A 17,696-nucleotide genomic window follows, 5' to 3' on the forward strand; every position below is an offset into this window, starting at 1 on the left:
TGTACACTCCAGCATGTGCACACGCCCGCAGTCTCCGCTCCTTCTGTCACCATACATTTCATTTCTTTTACCCTCTTTGTCTTCCCTGAGGCCCTGCCTCAGCTGGTCTGGGCCAGACCCTGGGGGCCCAGCAGTGGGCAAGGCCCTGACCCCAGCCCACAGAGCGCACAGGCCTCCAGGGTGACCCCAGCTCTGCAGGGGCTGGCCACCCAGAGCAGTGAGGGCCCTGGCCTCGGTGGTGAAAGGCTAAGGGGTTGCAGAATGGCTGTCACCAGAAGGAGCTTTTGCACTGCCCCCTTCCTGATGCTTCCCCTCCCAGCCTGGGTTCCTTCCGCCAGAATTTATCCAGTGCCTGTTATGTGCCAGGTGCTTGTCTAGGTACTAGGCATTCAACTGTGAACAAAAAAGTAAAAAAAAAAAAAAAAGAAGAAGAAGAAGAAGCCTGTCCTCATGGAGCTTGACATCCAAGTGAGGGACACACACAATAAAACGGAGGGAAAGAGCAGTGTCCGCTGAAGGTAGCTTGTGCTGTGGAGAGAAATCACTCAGGAGAGGAGGAAGGGGACCTGGGTGGGACGCAGTGTTTTATCGGTTGGTGAGAGGCCTCACCCAGAAGGTGACAGTTGAGCAAAGACTAGAAGGCGGGAAGGGAAGGGGCCACTCGGAGATGCAGGAAGGTGCTGACTGCAGAGGAAGCAGACGGCACAGAAGCCCCGCCAGCCAGACCTGGGTGGAGACAGGCAGAGAGTGGCGGGTCAGCTAGCACCGGCCTGGGGGCTGGAGAGGGAGTGTGGTTTGTACAGTGAGCAAGCCGGGAGCCTCGGAGGGATTTAGATTTTCACAGGGTCCCACGGCTGCAGGAGGATAGACGGTGGGGCCTGGGGAGCAGGGAGTCTAGGGGGCACTGCTGATGGGCCGAGACCAAGGCCGTGCAGTGAGGAGGGCTCTGTGTCCACGTTGAAGATAATGGGCGTTTGAGGCAGTCCTGTCCTGCTGGCGGCTCATTCAGAGCTAACTGCCAAGTAGATCCTGATTTTGTTGTGTTGTTTGGCTTTTCCACACGAACTGCTGATGTGTGGGGAAAGCCAGCGCGCAGGGATGCCCGGCCAGCACCCAGGAGTGTGCGAGCCACCCTGGGGAATCTGGTCAGAGAGCTAAAGAACAGATCCCGGTGCTACCTGGCCCTGGGGCCCAGGACAGGCAGGACTCTGGGTCAGAGGGACGCTGGCCCCTCCCTCCACATCACACGCCCCCGGGGAGACATGGCTGGAAGAGGGCAGTGGGGAGGGTGCTGTGTCTCTCCCAGGACCTCAGTGAATATCGTCTCCCTGAGTGAAAACTGAAACTGCTGCCCCAAATGTGTGCTTATTAAGGGCACCTTCTCCCGCTTCGTCTTACAATGAGCATATTCTAAGTTTCAGCAGTTATTACAAAAGCAAATATAGAGCAAAGGGGCATGTAAGCAGTAGTTATTTGTAGCTTCTAGAATGAACTGGGGACACGGTCAGCCCTCCAGAGTTTTACATACACAGAATACACTTATTCAGACTTCAGGGTTTTCAGGACCCACTGGCTGCAGCCACAGAGGCCACAGTGCCTTGTGTGTGTCCGCGAGACAGCGAGTTGGCCTGTGACCGTGAAGGGGGCCTTCGGGGACCACAGAGTGGGCGCTTCTGTGACTCATGGAGCCTGCCTGTCACTGTATGACACACCCCCATATTTGGCATTTGGGGTCCCCCTATCTTTCTGCCCATCATGTTCCTAGAGGTATTTCTTTGGGCATATACACAAGTGTGTCTTTGCAGACAGATTCCAAGTAGAGAAACTGCACAAAGGGCACAGACATTAAATATTTCCGTAAATGTGGCCAAATCGCCCTCCAAAACGTCCGAACTAGTCGACTGACCCACCCCCAGTGCACAAGGAGGCATTCACCCTGCAGCCTGGATTCCGTTTGTCACGCGGCAGAGGGAAGGCAGGCGGCCCCCGGCCTGTGCCTTGTGCCCCAAGTTGTCTGGCGTCCTGGGCAGCCCTCAGCCTGGCCCCGGAGGCCGCACGAGTCCTGTGTCCTGAGCTCCTGGTGCTCAGCCCATCAGGGCGCCCACAGACTGCAGGCAAGAGCGGGGCTGGGGCCTGCGTGTGCGTAGCATCAGCTCAGTCCCCCAGGACACTGCTCTAGACTCTAACCTTAGGCCGAGGCTGGAGCCAGCGGCGGTCTCTGCGGCCTGTTTCAGACATCCTCCGCATTGACAACCTCTGGCAGTTTGAGAACTTGAGAAAGCTGCAGCTGGACAATAACATCATCGAGAGGATCGAGGGCCTGGAGAACCTCACACAGCTGGTCTGGCTCGGTAAGGCCCCTTCATGTGTGTGACCGCCCGAGTTCAAGGCGACCCCGCCAAGATCACCCTCGCCACGGTGTTTGTCTCCCTGGCTGTACCCTGCGAGCCCACGGACAGCAGAAGCTCTGTCCGCCGGGAGCAAGAACGCTGTTCCTTTTATTGTTATGCTCCCTTTTTTGTTAATCTTCACCGAAGGATATTTTTCCATTTGATTTTCAGAGAGCGTATAAAGGAGGGCGGGTGGGGGAGAGAGAGAGAGAAACATGGAAACATCCATGTGAGAGAGACACATCGATTGGTTGCCCAAACCTGCAGCCCAGGTACGTGCCCTTGACTGGGAATCCGGAAGCGAACCCACAGCCCTTCCCAGCATGGGCCAGTGATCTAACCATCAAGCCACACTGTACAGGGGTGAAGCTGTTCTTTTTAAAAGCCCGGGCCCTGTGTTGGGTAAACACAGTGCTTGGATGCGCCAGGACAGAGTATTCCGTCCCCAGATGCCAGCCTCCGGTTTGGGAGTGGGTGGTCGAAGGAGCAGCCCTGGGTTCCTTGTGGTCGCTCTGCGCGCCGGCTGACAGCTAACTGTGGGTCCCACCACTCATGGGGGCTCCGATCAGACCCAAAAGAATCATCACAGTTGCTAGTTGCACTGAGCACTTACTACCTGCTAAGCATGGGCCTCCATGTGAGCTATTTTAATGCACACAGCAGCCCATTGTAGAGATGAGCAAACTGAGGCCACCGCGAGTGGTAGGGGCTTCTGGCTCCCAGCCCAGCTCTGACTCTAGAGCTCTGGCCCTCACTGCTAAGACCGCAGGGTCCTGATGACCCGTGTCCATCTGCTGAGCTAGGAGGCAGTCTCCCCGCTGCTGAGGGGCAGGTGGGCGCCTGGAGGGAGAGGAGCTGGCTGGGGAGCCCTGTATACCTGCTTTGTTTCACTCTTACAGCAAAAGACCCGTTACAATCCCAATCCATAGATGAGGAGGGGCTCCGAGAGGCCCAGGCACTTGCCCAAAGCTCCACGACCAGAGTGCTGGGGTGCAAACCCAGGCCTGTCTGACCCGAAGTCGGGTTCCTTCACCCCGTCAGGCTGTGTCCCAGTCAGGCTGTGTCCCCGTAGCAGGAGCCCGGCACAGCGGGGAGCCTCCAGGTGTGCCCAGCAGCTGGGCTGAGTGTGCTGCCAGCTGCCCGTTCGCAGACCAGCGGCTGAGGCGGCAGGCAGCTGAGGCGACCCCAGCCAGGGCTCCTGTCTGCTGGGCCCCTCCGCCCCAGGCCCCGCCTCCGGCACTCTGGCACTCATGCCTGCTGAGTGGCCCAGCTGCCTCTCCACAAGTCATCTGCCTCTCTACAGGGGTGGGGAACGTCCGGCCCGCAGGCCATGAAAGGCCTGAGAGATCATTTGGGCTGGCCCTGCCAAGGCATTAGGGGTGAATTAATTAAATGTTTGACCAAATACAGCAGGCTACTTTTTTAAGTTGCTAATTATATCTGGCCCGCGAATGATGTCATAGATAGCCAAAGGGCCCCGGGTGGAAGAAAGGTCCCCCACGGCTGCCCTAGGAAATGAAGGAGGAGGAGAGGGCGCTGGGTCAACCAGGCCCTGAGCCATGCCCCCTCTGGAAGGCCTGCCAGGCACCAGCTGTCTGAATGCTGGGCTTTTAGGCAGAGCTACCAGCCCAGCCGTCCCTCAGATATAAAACAAGTGCCACAGGTTCCTGGGAGGCGCTCCTGTGATGCCCAGGACTCCATGGCACAGGGTGAGAAAGCAGAAGGGGAGATTTCTGGCAAAAGGTCAGCCTGCACCCCTCAGAGAGTCAGAAACCAGCCTTTGCCCAGCCAGGGCACTAGTAGTCCAGGGACCCAACCGCAGGCAGGAAGAGCTGGTCCCTGGGCTGGTTCAGCAAGCCCCTAGCTACGTGTACCCACTGCTGGCCCCCGCAGTCAGCTCCGGGTCAGCGGGTGCCGAGCGGCCGGAGCAGGCTCTGGAGAGCTGATTTGCACATCTCACCGCGTTTGCATTCAGGATGTCTTGTTGGGGCCTGACATTGGCCGTGGTGGCAGTGCTATTCCACAGCTACCGGCAGCATAACAGGTCAGAGCGCCCCTCGCTGGCCCCATATGGAACATCTACCTGCAGCACTGGTTCTAGAGGGGTGGCCAGGCCTCTGGAGAGCAGACCTGGCTGCCCGCTGGGAAGGGAAGTGGGCAGGCGTGGCATTTAGCAGGCCCCAGTTTGTATCCCAGCTCAGCCAAGTGCTAACCAATTTTGCACCAGCTGTTCCAGCCCTCTGACCCTCAGCTTCTCTGTGTGCTCTGTGCCCTCAGGCATATCACCACCAGGCCCTTTGAGTCTGGGTTTCCTTGTCCAAAAAATTAGGTGGTGATACCTCTGCTATGAGGATTCAATGAGGTAATGCACTCAAGGGCCTAGTGTAGCTAAAGGGACACTCAGGTATCCTTGATCCCAGCCGTCAGCAGGTCAGCATCCCCGACATACCAACAAGGCTAAATGAAGATGTGGATACACTTACTTTCCACAGCACCTTTTTAGTGTGCCAGCTTGCAGCTACCATGACTGTATTCCCAAGCTCATGAAAAATTCCCAGGTTGGGCCCTAACTGGTTTGGCTCAGTGGATAGAGCATCGGCCTTTGGACTGAAGGGCCCCAGGTTTGATTCCAGTCAAGGGCATGTACCTTGGTTGCGGGCACATCCCCAGTAGGGGGTGTGCAGGAGGCAGCTGATCAATGTTTCTAACTCTCTATCCCTCTCCCTTCCTCTCTGTAAAAAATCAATAAAATATATATATTTTTTTAAATTCCCAGGTTGGGCCTCTGGGCCATTGCTATTCTAGGACAGAGTTGCAGCCCAGCCCCAACTAAAACCTGTCCATTTTAGTTCCAAAGATGTGAAGTTTGGGCTAGAGAGGACCAGGACACCTCAGCTGGGGTGTGTGGGCTTGGGGGGAAGCTTGAGTTGGTCGTGTTGTACCTAGAAGGCCTGACCTGCAGCCTGTCTGGGGGGAGCCCTCGCTGCCCTCTGGCACCAGTAGTTAGCTGTGTGGCTTTGGGCAAATCACTAAGCCTTTCTGAACTTAGCTTCCCAATTGAGCAAATGAGGAGATGTGGGGAGCCGGCACGGCCATGGCATATTCATGCCAGCTCAGCCTGGTTCAGTGACCCTGAGTGGGGGTGATGAAAGGCTTAGAAAAGACAGACAAGAGAATGACAGCTGGGTCTCGGTGGGACGCTGCTCCCTGATGAGGAGACAGTGCCAGCGCCCACAAGCCGTGTCTTTATTTTATAGCAGGTGCCACAAGGCAAAGTAAGGGCGTGATCAAGATGTTTACAGCATTCTCGTGGGTTTCAACCTCACTCAACTACATGCACCTGAACTCTATCACTCAGGCACGTGGGGCCATGTGTTCGGACCATAGGTTAAGCTTACAGCTATAGCCGTTGGCTATAATTGTGCTGGGAGGGCTCTGCCCTCCAGCTGGGACTTGCACGTGGCAATGAGAGGTCTGTGCCCTCTCCTCAGTCCAAGGCTTGAACCTGTCCAAACACTGTAGCCGCGCCCCACAGGGAGAGAAGTTCCAGACTGCCACTCAGAGCTGCTGTCTGGGGTGTACACACCAGCAGCTGGTAAATTGGTGAGTGCTGAGCAGATGCCGGGCATCACTACCAAATGCCTGTAGGTGGGCAAAGGGGACACGGCACCTGGCTCCCCACCCCAGACCTGCCAGTCAGCATGTCCAGCTCAGAACAGCAACAGAGCACGGACATGAGCGTTTGCCCACGTGTCCCAACCCAGGAAGGTGAGGGCAGAACTGGAGAGGGCGAGGACAGTTCGACTCCATGCACAGCTCTGTCAGACAGCGTGATGCTGGCTCAGAGCGCGTAGGTAGCCCAGACGGGTTTGGTTCAGGACGGTCCACCCCTAACTCATCACTCAGCCCTCTGGCCCTCTTCCTTCCAGACCTGTCCTTCAACAACATCGAGGCCATCGAGGGGCTGGACACACTGGTCAACCTGGAGGACCTGAGCTTGTTCAACAACCGCATCTCCAAGATCGACTCTCTGGACGCCCTGGTCAAGCTGCAGGTGCTGTCCCTGGGCAACAACCAAATCGGCAACATGATGAACGTGAGTGAGCTCAGGCCCAGGGCAGGGCTGGGGCTGGGGCTGGGGTCTGTGCCAAAGGGAAACGCAGGGTCAGTCTTTTAGATCTTCCCCTTTTCCTAGAGAAGCCAGAAACGGAGCTTATTTCACAAGAGATGCGGTAATGTTTAAACAACACGCTTCACCGTGAAAGGCCATCTGTGGGTGCCAGTTTGTGCCCTGCCTTGGTGGGGCCTCTTTCTTTCCCTGAGCCCCAGGCTCACTTAAAAAGCCGTTGCTGAGGCAAGGACCTGCTCGGGGGGGACATCTGGCCTGTGCTCAGTGGATACAGAGACCCACAAGGCACAGTCCCTCAGGGATGCCCAGCACACATCTACATAATCAGACACACAACATGACAAGAAGCTGGTGTCCACCCCGGGGGGCCAGGGGTGTGTACGTGTGAGGGGGCAGAGGTCATTGGTCATTTGGGGGAAGGTTGGCTGCCCCCCTGTCTATTCCCAAGATCCCAGCGGCTGGGGATGGGGCAGGGACAGGCCCACAGCTGGGAACTGCTTCTCCAGCCGGCCAGTCAATCCTGGGAGCTGTCCAATACCCTTGCAAGATTCCTCTTCTGCTTCCGTCAGTTAGATGGCCTGAGTCCAAACCCCAGCTGCATGCCCTAAGGCTCGAGCCTTCTATGCCTCAGTTTCCTCATCTGTAAAATGGAGATAATGGCCATAAGCCACCTGCCAGGAATTGAGTGAGGTGATGGACATGAGTCACCTCATTCAGTGTCAGGCTGGAGTGCATTCTTTCTTTTTTTTCTTAACCATCACCCAAGGATATTTTTCTATTGATTTAGAGAGAGAGAGAGTGGAAAAGAGGATAAGACAGAGAGAAACATAGATGTGAAAGAAACACATCGACTGGTTGCCTCCTGCACGAGCCCTGACCAGGGAGGAGCCTGCAACCAAGGTACACGCCCTTGACCAGAATTGTACCTGGGACCCTTCGGTCTACAAGTCGATGCTCTATCCACTGAGCCGAACTGGCTAGGACTGTTCCTTTTTATATATAAACTAGAGACCCAGTGCATGAAATTCGTGCATGGGTAGGGTTCCTAGTGGCTGCCAGCCAGGGCCTCCCTTCCCCCAGCTGCCAGCCAGGGTGTCCCTTCCCCTGGCCACCTGCCACTACTGCCAGCCAGGGCGTGGCCGGCTGGGGAGAGGGGCCACAGGCAGTTGGCTGGCCGGCCCTCCCCTTGGTTGAACTCCCGGTCGAACTCCCGGTCAAGGGGACAATTTGCATATTAGGCTTTTATTATATAGGATATATTTTCATTGATTTCAGAGAGGAAGGAGAGAGAAGCGTCAATGATAAGAGAGAATTATTGATCGGCTGCCTCTTTCACACCCCCCACTGGGGATCAAGCCCACAACCCAGGCATGTGCCCTGATTGGTAATTGAACCATGACCTCCTAGTTCATAGGTTGATGCTAAACCACTGAGCCACACCAGCCGGGCTGGAGTACATTCTTAACAAAGGGAGGACTGTCGCAGCTGAGATCCTCCCTGAGAAATTCATTTGAACCTCTAGCCAGGCTCACCAAGAAACACAGAGAGAAGACCCAAATAAACAAAAATCAGAAATGAAAGAGGTGAAGTAACAACCAACCCCACAGACATACAAAGGATTGTACAAAAATACTACAAACAACTCTATTCCAACAAATTGGAAAACCTAGACAAAATGGACATATTCCTAGAAAAATACAAGCTTCCAAAACTCAATCAGGAAGAATAAAAAAAAAAACCTGAATAGGCCGATAACTACCGATGAAATTGAAGCAGTAATAAGAAATCTTCCAGCAAACAAAAGCCCTGGTCTGGCCGGCTTCACAGGGGAGTTTTACCAAACATTCAAAGAAGAATTAAAACCTGTTCTCCTCAGACTATTACAAAAAAAATTCAAGAGGAAGGCACACTTCCAAGCTATTTCTATGAAGCCAGCATTACCCTGATCCCAAAACGGGATAAAGGCACTACAAAGAAAGAGAATTACAGGCCAATATCCTTGATGGACATAGATGATAAAATCCTCAATAAAATTCTAACAAATCAGATCCAGCATTATATTAGGAAGATCATACACCACGACCAAGTGGGATTTATTCTGGGGATGCAAGGTACAATATCCGCAAATCAATAAACGTTATACATAATGTAAACAAATTGAGAGACAAAAAATCACATAATCATATCAATTGATGCAGAAAAAGCATTTGACAAAATCCAACACCCTTTCTTGATAAAAACTCTCAGTAAAATGGGAATAGAGGGATCATATCTCAACATAATAAAAGCTATATATGACAAACCTACAGCCAACATCATACTCAATGGGCAAAAACTAAACTAATTTCCCCTAAGAACAGGAATAAGACAGGGATGCCCACTTTCACCACTCCTGTTCAACATAGTACTGGAAGTGCTAGCCATAGCGATCAGACAAGAAGAAAATATAAAAGGTATCCAAATTGGAAAAAAAGAAATAAAACTGTCCTTATTCACAGATGACATGATATTGTACATAGAAACCCTAAAGATACCATCAAAAAACTACTAGACTTAATAAATGAATTTGGCAATGTAGCAGGATACAAAATTAACACCCAGAAATCTATGGCTTTTTTATACACCAATAATGAAATCACAGAAAGAGAAACTAAAAGAAAAAAAAATCCCATTTACCACTGCACCAAAAAATTAAGATACCAAGAAATAAACTTAAATAAGGAGGTAAAAGACCTGTACTCGGAAAACTATAGGCCATTGAGGGTGAAGGCAGGACTGGGGAGATGAGGGGACATTGGGGGGATAAGGACACATTTGTAATATCTTATTCAATAAAGGGGGGGAAATAAATAAGTTTAAAAAAAGAAAAGAAAAAAGAGATAGAGCAGTGGTTCTCAAACTTCCTAATGCCGTGACCCTTTAATACAGTTCCTCATGTTGTGGTGACCTCCAATTTCATTGTTACAAATTGAACATAATTAAAGCATAGTGATTAATCACAAAAACAATATGTAATTATATATGTGTTTTCCAATGGTCTTAGACGACCCCTGTAAAAGGGTCTTTCGGCCCTCAAAGGGGTCGTGACCCACAGGTTGAGAACCGCTGAGATAGAGGAAGACATAAACAAATGGAAGAATATACTATGTTCATGGATTGGTAGAACCAACATCATTAAAATGTCCATACTACCCAAAGCAATCTATAGATTCAATGCAATCCCCATTAAAATACCAATGGCATATTTCACAGATCTAGAATAAACTCTCCAAAAATTCATATGAAATTTTTAAAAGGCCCTGAATAGCTGCAGCAATCCTGAGAAAGAAGAACAAAGTTTGAGGGATCACAATACCAGGTATCAAGCTGTATTACAAAGCCACTGTTCTCAAAACTGCCTGGTACTGGCACAAGAAGAGACATATAGACCAATGGAACAGAACAGAGAACCCAGAAATCAACCCAAGCCATTATGCTCAATTAATATTTGACAAAGGAGGCAAGAGCATACAATGGAGTCAAGATAGTCTCTTCAATAAATGGTGTTGGGAAAATTGGACAGATACATGCAAAAAAAATGAAACTAGACCACCAACTTACACCATACACAAAAATAAACTCAAAATGGATAAAGGACTTAAACGTAAGACGGGAAAATATAAAATCTTAGAAGAATCCATAGGCAGCAAAATATCGAACATATGTCATAGCAGTATCTTTACTGATACAGCTCCTAGGACAATGGAAACTAAGAAGAAAATAAACAAATGAAAATACATCAAAATAAAAAGCTTCTGCACAGGCAAAAGAAACCATCAACAAAATAACAAGAGAGCCCACTGCATGGGAGAACATATTTGCCAATGTTACATCCTATAAGGGTTTAATCTCCAACATTTAGACGGAACTCATACAAATTAACAAAAGAAAGTTAAACAATCCAATTTAAAAAATGGGCAAAGTACCTAATTAGACACTTTTTGAACGAGGACATACAGAAGGCCAAGAGACATATGAAAACATGCTCAAAGTCAGTAATCATCCGAGAGATGCAAATCAAAATGACAATGAGGTACCATCTCACACCTGTCAGAATGGCTACCATCAACAAATCAACAAACAACAAGTGCTGGTGAGGATGTGGAGGAAAAGGAACCCTCGTGCACTGCTGGTGGGAATGCAGACTGGTGCAGCCAATGTGGGAAACAGTATGGAGTTTCCTCAAAAAATTAAAAATGGAACTCCCATTTGACCCAGTGATCCCACTTCTAGGAACATATCCCAAGAAACTAAAAACACCAACCAGAAAGGATATTTGCACCCCTATGTTCATAGCAGCACAATTTACAATAGCTAAGATTTGGAAACAGCCTAAGTGCCCATCAGCAGGTGAGTGGATTAAAAAACTGTGGTACATCTATACAATGGAATACTACACTGCTTTAGAAAAGAAGGAACTCCTACCATTTGCAACAGCATGGATGGACCTGGAGAGCATCATGCTAAGCAAAATAAGCCAGTTGGAGAAAGATAAATATCACATGATCTCCCTCATTTGTGGAATATAATGAACAACATAAACTGATAAACAAAAAGAGAGCCAGAAAAAAATATATTTTAGAATACAATAGAAGCAATCCTGTTGTTTGCAGATTTTTAATATTGTCTACAACTTTGGTGATATTATAGTATGTTAATACAGTTTGGGTAATATTATTTAAAATCTTTTTTCTTGAGAACCAAGATGACAGCATAGGTACTTGCTGCCTCTCACAACCACATCAAAATTACAACTAAAAGACAGAATACAGAATCATCCAGAACTGCAGGAAAGCTGGCTGAGTGGAAGTACTACAACCAGAGAGGTAAAGAAGAAAGTGCATTGAGACTGGTAGGAGGTGTGGAGGCGCAGAATGGGCTGGCACCTGGGTGCGCTGCTATTTTAATCAGGAGGAAGATACAAGCTCCTGCTTGCTCTGAACTCCAGTGCTGGGCGAGACTCTGGGGGACCCAGACACATATGGGGAGAAACTGGACTCTCTGGCATCGGGGCAGGAACATGAAGGAGGCTTTCTTTCAGACGAGGTGCTCGCAGCAGTCACTGTTCCTGCACTGAGACCTCTCCGGTGCAGGGCTGACTGGCAGCCATTGCTGTTTGCTTCGCCCTGGTGATTCCCTGAGACCCCGCCCCACCCAATTTACAACCCCACCCAAGCTGTGCGCATCGGCTTTTGCATATGAATGGCCTGTCCTTTTTCAGCCTAAAACCTGTCAAACAGACAGCAACTGGGTCAAGGAGCCCCAAAGCTATCAAAAGAAGGCCCAAGACCAGTAGCAGCAGCCTGCCTTGCTTCACAGCTGGGCCTCATTTGGGCACTTCCAAACTCGATACAAAGAGGACGAATCTGCAGATCTCTCTATAGCTCCTGCTGGGTGGCCCAGGCAGTGGCTGACTTTGCACCTCCTTAGAGATCCAAGAGCCAGTGTACCCAGTGATCAGTGTGAGACCATACCAGATTACAACTCTTCACATCCATAAGGGACACACTCAAGGGGCAGAATCAGTGAGCACCAAAGCCCCACTGAAGCAAGTGCTGCCCCATAAGGGTGTCTCCTGCACAGCAGCTCTTCCATTGTATACACAGCTGGTCCTCACAGCCAATTGGCCTCCCAGGGATACCAGCAGCAATCAAATCTTAACTACAAAAAGACTGTGCAGACAACCCTCAAAGGGGTGCACCAAGAGTGTCCACCTCAGGTGATTGGGGAGGTTGAGCCAGTGGGCCCTGTAGGACACCTACCACACAAGGCCACTCTATCAACTCAAGGAGACTTAACAGCTACCCAAAACAGAAAAAAACACCGGGAAGCAGCCAAAATGCGGAGACAAAGAAACATGTCACAAATGAAAGAAATGGAAGAAAGCAAAATGCTGGATATAGAATTCAAAACCACAGTTATAAGATTACTCAAGAATCTTCTATAAACTTCCGAGGAACTTAGTGAGACCTTCAAGGATCATAGTGAGAATGCCAAAAAAAAAAAAAAAAAATGGAAAAGGACCAGTCAGAAATTAAGCATACACTGATTGAAATAAAGAATAATATACAGACTCCCAACAGTAGACTAGAGGATCCCAAGAATCAAGTCAAAGATTTGAAATACGAGGAAGCAAAAAAACACCCAACTGGAAAAGCAAAAAGAAAAAAGAATCCAAAAATATGAAGATAGTGTAAGGAGCCTCTGGGACAACTTCAAGCATACCAACATCCAAATTATGGGGGTGCCAGAAGAAGAGAAAGAGCAAGATATTGAAAACCTATTTGAAGAAATAGTGACAGAAAACTTCACCTACCTGATGAAAGAAATAGACTTACAAGTGCAGGAAGCACAGAGAACCCCAAACAAGAGGAATCCAAAAAGGACCACACCAAGACACATCATAATTAAAATGCCAAGAGCAAAAGACAAAGAGAGAATCTTAAAAGCAGCCAGAGAAAAGCAGTTAGTTACCTAAAAGGGCGTACCCATAGGATTGTCAGCTAATTTCGCAACAGAAACTATGTAGGCCAGAAGGGAGTGGCAAGAAATATTCAAAGTGATGAATAGCAATAACCTACAACCAAGATTACTCTACCCAGCAAAGCTATCATTTAGAATTGAAGGTCAGATAAAGAGCTTCAGAGACAAGAGAAAGCTAAAGGAGTACATCACCACCAAACCAGGAGTATATGAAATGCTGAAGGGTATTCTTTAAGAAGAGAAAGAAGAAGAAAAGGGTAAAGATAAAAAATTCTGAACAACAAAGTGACAACAAATACATATCTATCAACAAGTGAATCTAAAAATCAAATGAATAAAAAATCGGATGAACAGAATAAACTGGTGAATGTAATAGAATCAGGGCATGGAAAGGGAGCAGACTGACAATTCTCCGGGCGGGGGGAGGGGATGTGGGGGATGCGGAAAGAGATTGGACAAAGATCTTACACCTATGGATGAGGACAGTAGCGGGGCAAGGGCCTGGGGTGGGGTGGGAACTGGGTGGAGGGGAGCTTTGGGGGCGGGGAGAGGAACATCTGTAACAATCTGAACAATAAAGATAAAAAAAATAAATAAAATATTTTTTTCTTGAAATATTAATATTTATTGCATGTAGCATTATATTTTAAATCATTTTTCTTAAAATATTAATGTTTATTGCATGTAAATGGCTAATTATTTTGTATCTACAATCTGGTAATAGATTTATTTTGTATATTGTAAAAAAATCAAATAAAATGGAAAAAAACAAATTATACAGAGAAAAAATAAAATAAAACTTTTTAAAAAAGACTGTGGTACATCTACACAATGGAATACTATGCTGCTGTAAAAAAGAAGGAACTTTTACTATTTGCAACAGCATGGATGGACCTGGAGAGCATTATTCTAAGCAAAATAAGCCAGTCGGAGAAAGATAAATAGCACATAATCTCCCTCATTTGTGGAATATAATGAACAACATAAACTGATGAACAAAAATAGATCCAGAGACATAGAAACATTGAACAGACTATCCAACCTCAGAGGGAAGGGAGGGGAGTGGGGGTAAGAGATCAACCAAAGGACTTGTATGCATGCATATAAGCATAACCCATGGACACAAACAGTAGGGGATGGGGGCATGTGCTGGAGGGTGGGAATGGCCGGAGAGAGGTCAAAGGGGGGAAAAGGAGACATATGTAATATTTTAAGCAATAAAGAATTTAAATTTAAAAAAAAGAAATATATATATATATATATAGAGAGAGAGAGAGAAACATAGACATAAAGACTTAAAATGGCAATAAATAAGTACCTAGCCCAGGGGTGGGCAAACTTTTTGACTCGAGGGCCACAATGGGTTCTTAAACTGGACCGGAGGGCCAGAACAAAAGCATGGATGGAGTGTTTGTGTGAACTAATATAAATTCAAAGTAAACATCATTACATAAAAGGGTATGGTCTTTTTTTTTTTTTTAGTTTTATTCATTTCAAATGGGCCGGATCAGGCCCACGGGCCGTAGTTTGCCGACGGCTGACCTAGCCTATATAATAAAAGGGTAATATGCAAATCGCCTGAATGGCAGAACAACCAGAACAGCCTCTTCCCCAGCCAGCCCTGCCCCTGAGTGGGCACCCCCACCCCAATCGGGGGCAGGGGTGGCCGGCAAACTGCCCACAACCCCTCACCCCAGCCAGCCTGCCCCTGATGACCCCCATCAGGGGCAGGCTGACTGGACCCCACCAGTGCACGAATTCGTGCACCAGGCCTCTAGTCAATAATAACCTTAAATGTAAATGAATTAAATGATCCCATCAAAAGGCATAGGGTAGCTGAATGGATAAGAAAAGATGCCCCCCCCCCGAAAAAAAAATGAAAAAAAATCAAAAGAAAAGATGCCCCAAATATATGCTGTCTACAAGAGACCCACCTCAGAACAAAAGACACACAGGATGAGAATGAAGGGATGGACAAATATTTTCCATGCAAATAGAAACAGAAAAAAAACTGGGGTAGCAATACTCATATCTGACAAAATAGACTTCAAAATGAAGGCTATTACAAGAGACAATAAAGGTCACTACATAATATTAAAGGGATCGATCCAACAAGAGGATATAACCCTGGTAAACATATATGCATCCAATATAGAAGCATCTAAATATATAAAAAAAATTCTAGAGGACTTTAACGGAGAGATTCACAGCAATACAGTCATAGTAGGGAACTCTAACACCCCTCTGACTTCACTGTATAGATCTTCCAGACAAAAAATTAACAAGGAAGCAGAGACTTTAAATGACACACTGGATCAGATGGATTTTATTGACATTTATAGGGCATTTCACCCCAAAGCTGCAGAATATACATTCTTCTGAAATGCACATGAGTCATTCTCAAAGATAGACTACATGTTAGGACACAAAACAAGTCTACAAATTCAAGAAGGCTGAAATCATATCAAGCATCTTCTCAGATTACATAGCATAAAATTAGAAATCAACTACAGTAAAAACAATCAAAAACATTCAAACACATGGAGGCTAAATATCAAGTTATTAAACAATGAATAGGTTACCAGTGAGATTAAAGAAGAAATCAAAAACTTCCTGGAAACAAATGAAAATGAACACACAACAACCCAAAATCTCTGGGACACAGCAAAAGCAGTCCTGAGAGAGAAGTTCATAGCACCACAGACATACCTCACAAAATAAGAAAAATTTTAATAAACTGTCTAACCCTACAACTAAAAGAGAACAGGAAAAGCCCAGAGTAAATAGAAGGAAGGAAATAATAAAGATCAGAGTGGGAATAAATGACATAGAGACTAAAATAAAAGATCAATGAAACCAAGAGCTGGTTCTTTGAAAAGATAAACAAGGTTAATGAAACTTTAGCCAGACTCATTAAAAAAAAAAGAGCCCTAGCTGGTTTGGCTCAGTGGGTAGAGCATTGGCCTGCAGACTGAAAGGTCCTGGTTTCGATTTCGATCAAGGACACATGTCCGGATTGTGGGCTCGATCCCCAGTGGGGGGCATGCAAGAGTCAGCCGATCAATGATTCTCTCTCATCACTGATGTTTCTGTCTGTCTCCTTCTCCCTTCCTCTCTGAAATTAATAAAAAGTATATTTTTAAAAAAGAAACAAAGAAAGAGGACCCAAATAAATAAAATTAGAAGTGAAAGAGGTGAAGTAACAACTGACACCACAGAAATACAAAGGATTATAAGAAAATACTATGAACAACTATATGCCAACAAGCTGGACAATGTGGATGAAATGGACAAATTCCTGAAAAATACAACTCTTTCAAAACTGAATCAGGAAGAATCAGAATATCTGAACAGGCCAATAACAACTGATGAAATTGAAACAATAATAAAAAAAATACTCCCAGCAAACAAAAGCTCTGGTTTGGATGGCTTCACAGGAGAGTGTTATCAAACATTCAAAGAAGAGCTAACACCTATACCAGTGGTCGGCAAACTCATTAGTCAACAGAGTCAAATATCAACAGTACAACGATTGAAATTTCTTTTGAGAGCCACATTTTTTAAACTTAAACTATATAGGTAGCTACATTGTTATTAACTTAATTAGGGTACTCCTAAGCTGGCCTTTGCTAAAAAACGTCCTCAATCTGATTGAGGTACGTTCGCTGAGGTCGACCCCTTCCAACTCTCCCATCCACACTCGTCTTGTATACTTGTTTCAGATAGACGAGTGTGGATGGGAGAGTTGGAAGGGGTCGACCTCAGCGAATGTACCTCAAAAAACAATGTACCTCCCCCGCGCTGCGTATCCCGCAGCCCGCCTGCGCCGTGTCTCCCCTCACCCGACCGACCGACACCCCCCCCCCCCTTCTTCTAACGCCACTTCTTCAAAATAGACTCGCCCAGGCCAAAAACCAACTTCTGCACATGGGCCACGAAGTTTCAATCGCACTGTACGTGCGCGCCCGCACATGGTATTTTGTGGAAGAGCCACACTCAAGGGGCCAAAGAGCTGCATGTGGCTCACGAGCTGCGGTTTGCCGACCACTGACCTATACTCTTCAAACTATTCCCAAAAATCCAAGAGGAAGGAACACTTCCAAGCTCTTTTTATGAGACCAGCATTATCCTAATTCCAAAACCAGATAAAGACACTACAAATAAAGAGACTTACAGGCCAATATCCCTGATGAACATAGATGCTAAAATCCTCAACAAAATATTAGCACATCGCATCCAGCAATATATTGAAAAGATCACACGCCATGATCAAGTGTGATTTATTCCAGGGATGCAAGGCTGGTACAATATTTGCAAATCAATAAACGTGATACATCACATAAACAAATTGAAAGACAAAAATCACATGATCATATTAATTGATGCAGGAAAAGCATTTGACAAAATCCAACACCCATTTTTTGATAAAAACTCTCAGTAAAGTGGGAATAGAGGGATCATATCTCAACATAATAAAGGCCATATATGACAAACCTACAGCCAACATCATACTCAGTGGGCAAAAATTAAAGCCATTTCCCCTAAGAACAGGAACAAGACAGGGATGTCCACTTCCATTACTGTTATCCAACATAATACTGAAAGTCCTAGCCACAGTGGTCAGACAAGAAGAAAACATAAAAGCCATCCAAACT

General features: G+C 47.1%; 1 protein-coding gene across 5 annotated transcripts in view; it reads left to right on the top strand.

Moving 5' to 3' along the window:
- The window catches only part of DRC3 (dynein regulatory complex subunit 3), a 46,980-nt gene that overhangs the window by 5,423 nt on the left and 23,861 nt on the right, over positions 1-17,696 (top strand). For 3 of the 5 annotated variants that reach the window (XM_070394774.1, XM_070394776.1, XM_070394775.1), the window contains exons 3-4: positions 2,193-2,351; positions 6,320-6,486. In XM_070394774.1, coding sequence (XP_070250875.1) covers positions 2,193-2,351; positions 6,320-6,486 — 326 coding nt within the window. The remainder of the gene's footprint in view (positions 1-2,192; positions 2,352-6,319; positions 6,487-17,696) is intronic. The other 2 variants (XM_070394777.1, XM_070394778.1) reach the window with 2 other exon arrangements.

This window comes from Myotis yumanensis, unplaced genomic scaffold, assembly GCF_028538775.1.
Source record: "Myotis yumanensis isolate MYYU_CA2020_CCGP unplaced genomic scaffold, mMyoYum1.0.hap1 SCAF_16, whole genome shotgun sequence".
Lineage (NCBI taxonomy): Eukaryota > Metazoa > Chordata > Mammalia > Chiroptera > Vespertilionidae > Myotis > Myotis yumanensis.